The sequence below is a fragment of the Amphiura filiformis genome, chromosome 9 (genome assembly GCF_039555335.1).
Source record: "Amphiura filiformis chromosome 9, Afil_fr2py, whole genome shotgun sequence".
Classification (NCBI taxonomy): domain Eukaryota; kingdom Metazoa; phylum Echinodermata; class Ophiuroidea; order Amphilepidida; family Amphiuridae; genus Amphiura; species Amphiura filiformis.
In genome coordinates this window covers 51,852,370-51,863,267 of record NC_092636.1, presented here as the reverse complement: position 1 = coordinate 51,863,267, position 10,898 = coordinate 51,852,370, and the positions used below count along the sequence as shown (strand labels likewise).

The following is a 10,898-nucleotide window of genomic DNA, read 5'->3' as shown; positions in this document are numbered from 1 at the left end:
CCTCAGAGGGAAGGTCACTCAAATATAAAAGTGCTACTCATGATCAATAATCAACCCTCACAAGAGGCAGTAAATGACGTAACTGATGGTACCAACTTTGCAACCCTAAATGGCATAACTATACCCTAAATTGTGTTAACTTAAATGACAAAGCTTCAGCTTGGGTGCTTATGGTTAAAAACAAGACTGCTAGTGTTGAAATAGCCAAAACGGACCCTTAATTGGGAACAAATAATCTAACCACGATATTGAGTGACCCTTTATCATATCAAGTCAAATTGGTAACTGAATAGAACATTTGAGGTAAATTTCTAGAAATTTTTCATTTTATTTTGTTTTTTGTTGTCATAATTTCCCTTCAACATTTGTCATTTAACAGATCAAGGAAATTGCATCAAACTTCAGCATAACACTACAGGTTGCAGCAGAGGCTCATGGGAAGGTCTTACAAGATGCCAAGATGCAGTTGTTACTACGGCAAGCTCAGACTATGGCTATCATGTTGTCTGCACTTATGAGAACATTAAGGATATTACACTGTTGATGGTGTATTTGGAAATGGATTGACGTCTTCCCAAGATGCATTTGTTACTACAACAAGCACAGAGTATGGCTATCATGTTGTCTGCCCTTATGAGAACATTAATGATATTATGCAGTTGATGGTATTCTTGAAATGGATTGACGTCTTCCCAAGATATTGTTACTTTGGCAAGCTCAGACTATCATGCTATCTGCCCTTACGACAACATTCAGGATCCTACACTGTTGATGGTTCACTTGGAATTGCATTGTGGGAAGGTATTGTGACATAGGAATAACAATAAAATAGTTTGTATGTTCAGTATTGAAGTTATTAATCAATATACAGTAATGTCACTGGAAAAAGTCCATAGAAAAATACACAGGAATCCAGCATTCGATTTACCTGGTGTAGCAGAGCAAAATGCTCCCCATTTTGGACCACCTGCTGCACCAATATCAAATTGTATAGCAATTTTTTAAAATGTAAACATGCTGGTATCGTAAGAACATCACCTAAATAATATTTTGGCTAAAAATTGGTATGTAAATGAAAAATTGAACCCTGCACAAGACCCTAAAAATGTATTCTTTTGAAATGTTTGAACATAATAAGTTTCAATTATTTTAAACAGTTTCAATTATTTTAAACAGTTTCATTTGAAACTTGACATTTTATTTGCATCTTATTATACTTGGCATTATGAACCACAATGAAATGTACATTAATCACAGAGTTTGATTGAACCACTGATATTGTTTTAAGTTGATTTGAGCTATGAAAGACTTAGACCCTGTTTACACAGAGAAAAGTCGGACTTCAATTGCGACATCAAATTCAGGTTACAAGTAAGGATTAGCATAAATTATTTCTTGACAGGGTGTTTACATGGTAGTTGACTTCAAAACAAATTGTGAATATGACTTGTATGCCATCATTTGCTCATGCTTCAAATAACCATTATGAAGTCGACTTTTAATTGCGTGTTCGTTTACACTGCAAAAGTCAAGTTTGAAGTCAAGTTTGAATTCGGCAAAAGTTGTTATGAGTCGTCATCAGAAGTCGGCTTCTGAAGTCAAGTTCAAAATGCGGCGACCCTGTTTACACACAAAGAGAGTCAAGTTTAAAGTTGACTCCAGGCTCTGTGTAAACCATCTGTAAAATGTATTTTTTCTTTGTTGTACTGTGCTTTCTTTGTTCAAATGATTTACAAATATTCTGCTAGAGATCTATATATATATTGCATTATGTATTATCCAAAAAAGGGGAAAGAGTATATAATTGTACTGAATGTTGAATACTGTATATTTGTATTTTGGGTTCAAACCATCAGTTTTACACTTTATCATATATGTGGTGATCTTAGGCCCAGAGATATGCATCCTATGAATATATTGTGGTTCTGTGTCAATGTTTTATGTGTTGTATCACACCTTTTTAAACTTTGTATCTATTTTCACAAATCTGTTTAAGATAAAAAGTATACACCTGTTTACTTACTATATTTCTAACATCATTATGGCATTGTATTGAATACCCTCCAGTATGCAGAGCCTATGCAACCAAATATGCATTTTATTGCCTGCACTAAATTACAGGAAAGTAATAGAGTTCTGCCAGAAATCTATAAGTACTCCCTCTATAGTTCTACATTGACTATAAAAAATCTTCTATAAAAAATGTTGATAAGAATCTATTGATTTCATCAGCATGACCTACATTTGCAACCAAGAACACTAAGTCAATTTGCAATCTTGTGTAGCTGTTCCCCTGATTTTTTTATCAGAAGCAAATTCAAAGAAATCTAAAAAAAGAAGTTTATGTAATCTTTTGTGTGAAAAGTGAAACTTGATTTAAAGGTTTTGGACTGCAGAAAAAGCACTTCCAAGTAATAATATTATACGCCTTGATAGTATTCTTGTCTAGTATTGTCAATCGATGCACCACCCTCTCAAAGAATCATAGCTTATGAATATTCATGAAATAATAATAACTGTAAATTTGTGCAGTTTTAAGCTTATACTTACCATTCTTATATGCTATGGCATGTAAATATCAATAAATTCATCAGTGGTGTTTTATTTGAGTGATGAGGTTGTTTATAAGAGGGAGGTATTAGTACGTATTATGTAAAGTAAAATTTGTCCAAAAAATTCAGAGAATGTGCCTTGAATGCAAATGGAAAGTAACACAGACACCTGACCTGGATCTACTGTTTGGCAGGCAAACTGTTTGCAAGAGACTACAGTGGAATTTAGCCTTCCCATGATGCATTGTTGAATTATGCTGAATCATACAAGGAATAGGATGGTCATTACCTTGGGAGTGCACTCATGTATGAAATTAGCATATGTGTGTATTGACTTTCAAAAATGACCTTAGGTGACAAAAAACTCTGTTTTATGGGTGGATGGACTTTCAATATGGTTTGGTTGGTCTGGATTTTTGCTGAAGGTCAAAATAACCCTAAAATATCACCGAAAGCTTGAAAATCCTGGCAAAAAGTTGATGATTTTAAAAAAAAAAATTAAGCCAAAATCTATCAATTTTGGCCAAAAAATGGCTGATTTTACATGATTCTAGCACAATTTTTTTTTAATCTCCCAAAATGCAAAATCTGTCATATAAGACCTATATTTTTTTGATGTTTTGAGGAAAAAATATCTGTTAAAATAATATCAAAAATATCAATTTTTAATCATTTGCCATAAAATGTATAAATTATATCGCGAATTTCAAAAAATGAAAATTATTTTCGTCATACGTCATATTCAGAATGCAATTTGATGTCTGATTTGCTTCCATGTCCCATAAAAAGTGTCCAAACATTGCTAGCAGAGCCCTTAATTTATCAAAATTACTTGTTATACACTAGTTTCTAGAAACACTAGATGAAAGCATGTTGGGAAACCAAGTCTCTCTACTTAGGCAAGAGACCTCATTTTCATTTCAATAGTATGGTGCGACCGTGCGACTGACCCAATGAATTGAAAAATCCAAAATCAAATAAGCTGTCGGATTTGTGAATGTCACTCTGCATATGACAAACAGGCTAGTATGCCTAGAGCAAACATTTGTATATAAGTGCTGCTACTGTATTATTAAGTACAGTGTGGTTGACTTGGAACGTGTTGTGGCATCCGGCAGCTATATAAGTAGAGCCTTGCTTCTACTTATAGTCCAGGCAGTGTGCCACAAACAATAATAACGTCCATCCTGGCCACTCCACTAATGCTTGCATATTACAAGGCCAAGATGCGGGTTCATTTACAACATAAACAGCAATCGTGGAAAGTTCCATCCTCATTGTGGTTGATGTAATCAAATGTGTTCATTTAGGGATAGAATTTGATGCAAAATCCAAAAATGTTAAATCTTTGTGATATCAGATGCTCAGAAATTTATTCAAATTTAAATGCAGAATATATAGAACAAAAATACTTTCCTGTTCAGATGAAACACAAATTTAAGTCCATTTCAGAATAGAATTACAAGAATTAACTCTGAATTTGCCCTTGATTGTGTTTACCCCGTATTCAATATTCAATCAAATTTTGAAACGACTGCTTAGGAAAACTGCTAAAGCATCATTTAACGTGTAATAATTAACATTCTTATCATATTGAATTCATATGAAGCCAAGTTAGTGGGGTTCATTGTCAAACCCAATAGTTTTAGATTGTAATAACATCATTTATTTACATACTACTTTGTGTTGTGATTTTGTGAGCATTTGAAAGTTCCAATATAATCTAATTCAATTACACAGCAGACAAAGGAAAAGGCCCTGATTTTAGTAAATTTGATACACCTCCATATGTTCTCCCAGGTATGTTCTAGTCCAAACATGCAAACAGCCCCCTCAAATTTGGAGTGACAATAGCAAAAAAGAAATTAACATGTCAAAATTCATCTAATTGGTAGCAGACTATAGTTGGACAGTTAATTTAGCAAAAGTGAAATTAAAATGTCAAAAATCACACAATTAGGTGTACGTATTTAAAAAAAATTAAGTACCACAAATGACACTAGTAATTATAGTGCTGTGATCAGGCAAAATGAGTCGGATGTCGGGAATATTGATTTTGAAATTTAGGAAAAAATTTTCGGGGGGCATTAGGGGGAAAAGTGAATTTCAGGGGAAAGAGTTCTGACTGGGGCATCCCCCTGTGGTACCGCCACTGAATTTAGCCAATAATAGTATTCAACTTTGTATTTTAATGTTCTGAGCAACACTAAAATGTCCATATATCTGTGGAACTGCATGCAAGTCTAACCATAATGAGATTTTCAGCAAAATACAGCTCTGAGAATGAATGACTCATGTAAATGTGTAATGAAATTGAAAACTGAATTTTAATTTTGATGGACATCAGACTCACTTAGCTTGATCGCATAGGCAATTTAATGCAATAACAAGATGTTTTTAATCTTAAAAAATTATATACTCATTTTTTGAAAAAATTGTAAATATGCTCCAAATTGAGGTTTTTTCCATGTCCTTATGTATTGATGGATTTTTAAAATTATCATAGGTCAAAATCTGAGGCTATTCCAGTTAGAATCCATACATGAATTTCATTGGGTTTAATACCTGAATGGGTGACATCATTTTAAATCTACACCCCATGTAATAGTGGGAGATTAAGGTTGTGTCTTTCATAGGGTGTATGAATTTCAACTGGAACAGCGTGCTTGGAAGAAAAAAACGTAACCCATTAGCTACATGTTATACAATGGTTATTGTCAACTCATTACATCCAAGCTTTCCTTTTTAGAATTGACTTTGCTGTAATCCATCAAAACACAGATCCCAGAAAAAAAGGGGCTGTGATCAAAATCTAATAAGTTGCAAGATGCATTGATTCTTCTAAATATAGAACCATTCTTACTATTGAAATAGAATATCTGGTCATTAGTGAGATGGATTTATTTTTGCATTTCTGTTTTTAATTCTGACAAATATGATGAATGTCTGAGAATTGTATAATTTTGTGAACATTTACTTAAACAGCTGGAGAAAGAAATCATAAAATTAAAACAAATTTATTCATTCATTTCATATATGAGACAATTACAATAAAAATTACTTGCATGTAGTAACAAAAGGAATATTGGTCGTATTAAACCAAAAAAATAATTGTTGTGTTGCCCTCCCAAGCCCAAAATCTGGTGTGTCAGCCGGCCATATGGGATGACAGCTGGAGAAAGGAATCATAAAAATTAACATAAATTTATTCCCTCATTTCCTATATAGGCCTATATTATTACTTTTGGTAGTGTATAATACAATGGAACCAGATATGAGATGCAATGAAGCAAACTGAATCAAATTTAATTTTGAAATAAATCCCAAATGATAAATTAATTTGTTCCCGCATTTTAATGTTTTCAGTTGGGCCTATATTATTGTTATCTCAGGAGCCCCAGATCTAACATTAGCAAGGTTTGCAGCATATTGTAGCCTTAATGGACAAGAATTATAAATGAATTGCCTTGAATATGTAAATCGTTTAAGTTAAAAATAGCTTGCTTTTTTAACATGTAAATTGTGTCAGGTGTCACTTGGACTATAACCAACAATTGGCTTTGTAAATTCAATTTTAATGAAGGTGACCTGTTATGCCATTGTGAGATATTGTGTTTTACACAAAAGAAATCCTTGTTTTTTGTGATTTTGTTAGCCATATGTCATCTGGGTAGTATTTCAACATTTTGGCTTTGACTTAATTCAATTGTATCAACCTGTTATGCCATGTTGTTTTTGAGCCAAACAATAAGTGCTTCTGTATTGGACCTCAAATAGGTAATCCCAGATGTGATTTGCATGCAGCATTTACAATATACAGTGTATATCATGTGGTTCAAGTTGCTTGATTCATAGGGAAGCTTAGTCAATATAATTTTATTTAAAAATTGTGAGATTTTTTTTCTCATGTTCAGCATAATATATGATGCAATTATTAAATTTATGTGGTATGCTTAATTTTAGACTGTTTTGAGATGTGTACATGTGGAGCAGCCAAGCAATATGCACTTTGCTTGGCTCTATCTGAAATAGATGTTCATGATATTTAACATATTTTCCATGATTGCATTCAATTTTGTAAAAGTGGTAATTTTTTATGTAATTTATTTTCACGTTGTGACAAGTGTCAAACTTTACTTGTTTTCAATGTTGTTAATATCAGTTTCTTGCATAATAGATTGATATGGTAAATGAGTAATTTCACATTTATTGAGAAGAGTGTTAAAAGCATGAAAATAAGCACAGGAGTGAAAATAAATATTGACAGTACCATCAAATCAACAGTTCCTTAGGCCATATACTGTCTTCTGCTTAGGTAAACTATTTTTGTATAAAAATACCAATATATATGTACAGATATCTTATGGCAAAACATTCACCTGTTCATGTAAAATTAAATAATCCAAATATTTGTTATTTATGTATATATTCGGTTTTTTAATTTGTTTGATAAATTTTATTGTAGTTCTTTCAATGCAATATTTATTGGTGCCTCTTTTTCAATATTTCACCTTGATATCAGACTAGCCATGTTCATAGGGGTGCCATATCTTGAGATTTCACCAAATTTAAGATTATGGTGATAACCCAGGACCCAAACGTGTCTCCTCACGGAGCGACCGTTAAACCAGTGGCTTAGCGTGGGCCATCATATTGGGGTGGGGGGAGGGGCACCGACCATGATTGGGGGGCACCGGGTCTGATTGGGGGCACAAGCCGTGTTTTGGCAATTTTCCTATGGGGTTTTCTAAATTTTGCAATTGGGGGGCACATTCCTCAGTGCCCCTATGACGCTACGCCACTGGTTTAAACAAACAAATAAATAGAGGATGATGGATTCCCTGTTTTAGATGAGATGAGTTGGTGTAATAGATATTGTACTGGTGTAATGTACTTCATGATCCTACACCCAAAAAGAAATCTGAAATCATTTTAAATCTTAAGATATAACCACCATGTGAACATGACTGTCTAGTATGTATTCACTTCTATTTTGTACCTTCTAGTCAGTATTATTTTTATCTAGTAAAATGTCACTTTTTGGGAGGCTTTACAATATTTACGCCAATTTTTTTTTAGTCTTGAGGGGAGAATCTGAATTTTCTACTTGATGAGGGGGGATGGAGAAAAATGGAAAACAAGGGGAAATCCGAAAATTTTTTACAGATGCAATGGGGAATGCTAAATTTGTTGTTGATTTTTTTGTGGGAAAACTCTACTCCCCCTGGCGTAATTATTGAATGGTTCTCTATCAAAACATTTTAATGTATTGAGCCTACTCGGACTGATTAGCCACTAAAAGGTAGCGCAAGGGAAACTCTTTGTCACTGCCTACATAGCATTATTAATGTTGGCAAAAATTACTATCTGTCTAGTAGAACTAGAACATGGCTCCATCCATTAACCTCTAATATAATTTCATACGCCCTGTCCATATTTTTCATGCTATTTATGCATAAACATGCCTTCACATGTAAAAAAGAAGTGATCCTAATAAATATATGTATTCCAAGTCATTTTGGTGAATTTTTCCTGCATGGTAATAGCAAAAAATAACATCTTCTTGTGTGGTTTTCATTTTAACATTGTAATTTTTGTCAACTTAGTAGTTATCCATTTCTTAATTGCAAACCAAAAATAAATTTCTCAAGTGTAAATTTAATAAAAATCTCTTTTAATTGTATCGAATGCCTTTCGGAAATCTATACAAATCATTCCCCCTTCCACATTTTCTTTTTCTGTATCTCAAAACATCAAGGTGTATGATTAAAGCTGCACCATGCTTACTGACATAGCCTGTTGGGGAATGGTCTGTAATTCATCACAACCCCACTGTTGTAGAGTTTAGAATAAGGGACAAAGTTTAATACACTTAGTATTGTCACCACTGTCATAGAGTTTATAAAAAGGACAAAGTAGTGAATGAATCAATGTTTACTGGTATTTTGGCAATGACAATATAATCATTGGGTTAGAAGTTGAGATTTATGTATGCTGTCTTTGTCCATATTTTTGTGAAAAACATCCACTTTGTATTGATTTATCATTCAATTTGTATTTGTCTGTTTAACCGGTCAGTTCGGGTGGACACACACTTGGGTCCTGATGGGACCAGGCTCAAGCAAAATGCTCAAGCCAAGCCTTAAAAACTTATACAAGCATGCTGGCCCTATGAAGAGAAAAAAAACAGGATTGAGGAAAAAGAAAGGCCACTCCCAACAAATCAATTGTACAATTTTACTCTCCGCAAAATCTCATTAAACACTGCTATGACCTTGAGTAACCACAATATTGGTATTAGAGGAAAGCTGCATTACCATTCCTTTTACCGTCTTATTATAGAAGGCTATTAAAAAAACCAGATAATTATGTTTCTGGGGGGTGACCTGAAAATCAAAACGAGAGATTGATTTTTAGAGATTCTTATATTGCTTACGGTAATTGTAAAATAAAATGTACAAGAAAAAAATCAAAATATGGTTTTTTTTCTGGATTTCTCAACTTAAATAAAAAAATAAAATGGGATAAAATTCAACCTAAATGGGCACAGCCTACCAGAAACATGCTTTTTATTAGCCTAATGCTGGTGAAGTTAATAGGTGAACCCTACTAGGGAGATTCATCTTGGGTGTAATTAGGGTACATTTCCACCATCTGTTTCAGACTGTAATTTTACCATTAGGCCCGATAAAATTAATGTTTTGGTTCTCGTCCCCTGGGATTTTTGAGGTTTTTTTTTATAGATTTGTCAAAAATGCTTTAGGAAAACTTAATAGAGATAAATAAGGTTATAGATCAAAGATCACATCTAAGTCTTTTTGTGGTACTCTAGGGGGTTTATCCCTCAGAATCTCACATTAAAAAGAAAAGAAAGAGGGTCGCTTCTTTTTTCTTAAGCACATTGGACTGAAAACTATTAACAATGCTAATATGTGACCATCCACCACGAAGTGGTAGTAAAGTCGGCTCTAGATCATTTTCTGTTCATTGCAGATTTTGAAAGAATGCACTTTCAGCTTTAAAATGACACCTCAACCAGCTTCATCAGACATATGGAAGTGAAGTTATGGTTCATCAAACATCAACTTTCTTGTATATTTTACATATAAATCCATATACTGTTTTTGATTGTATCTCAAAATGGATAATGCCGACTTTACGACCAGTTTGTGGTGGATGGGCACATATTACATTGAAAAAAAACTTTCCTCCCTCGTCATTTCATGAAAATGCTCTGGACTAGAACCAAAACATTAATTTTATACGGCCTTAGAATTAGAATTAATGGGATCCCATTGTGATATACTACACTAGAGTTGGCATTGTATGGGCATGGTATACATTGTAGAGCCATATTGATGATATATTTATTTAAAATTGTTTTGCAGAATGTCAATAGAGAAATACTGTTTTTACTTAAAGCCACACATTGAAAATCATTGTTACCCAGGAAAACAGCAGGCATGACCATGGCCAGATAGTAACATGAGTAGGTTTATTTAACTTTGAAGGCTTAGATAGTCTTTATAGGCTGGGTTATAGGCTAGCTTTCCCCTAGACCATCCAATATGCCATGCATTAGTAGGACTATAACTGGTATCTACTATTGGTTGGTTTATACTCGCATTTCCATATCTGTTTATTCAAATTGTTACTTTAAACACACACATAATATCACGTACGGTGATGCATGCTAGGTTGCACCCTTTGTCAACTGCTCATGTTATTAATACATGTATGTTACGCTTGTTAGTGATGACTGAACCATAGACAGCAAAGAGATTTCAAAAAGTGCCTGACTTAGGAAAATAATTCACTCAAGACACTTTTGTCACAAAACCCATGGGGGCATTTGATGTTTAAACATAAGTATGTGTCAAATAACAAACAAAGGGCAGCTGTGTTCATTGAAATGAATATGTTACTAAATGTTGGTAATGATCTTGAGTCTGATACAAATAACATGCAAAGATTTGGAACCAAGCATAAGTAAATGAAGCACAATGCTGCAATTTCATTTTGATATGTGAACAAACTTGTTGAACAAGGGTTAAATGCCTAATGTAGAATATTTCAAAAAATATATTTTCATATGTATCAAATAAAATCCACAATGCTAAAAGAAAAGGGAAAAACCGTATGGAAGTAATAGTCTACCAATTTTAAGTTATTTAATTGAGAAATTTTTGAGATTTTTGCTCGCATAGCTTCATTTAGGTGTGTTTGGTTGGATTAGGGGCAATCCAAAGATCAGTGAAACCCATTCAATGAAACTATTTTTATATAATTAACCAAACTGACCTTCTCTCATTGGTACTGAGCCAGATGAAGTAAAAATCACATTGA

At 33.4% G+C, this 10,898-nt stretch overlaps 1 protein-coding gene across 1 annotated transcript in view; it reads left to right on the top strand.

Moving 5' to 3' along the window:
* LOC140161139 (uncharacterized) overlaps positions 1 to 4,617 on the top strand; it is a 78,704-nt gene extending 74,087 nt beyond the window's left edge. Inside the window, exon 17 of the mRNA XM_072184570.1 lies at positions 380 to 4,617. Within this exon, the coding sequence (XP_072040671.1) occupies positions 380 to 544 (165 nt within the window). The 3' untranslated portion in view covers positions 545 to 4,617. The remainder of the gene's footprint in view (positions 1 to 379) is intronic.
* The last annotated feature ends 6,281 nt before the right edge of the window (positions 4,618 to 10,898 follow it).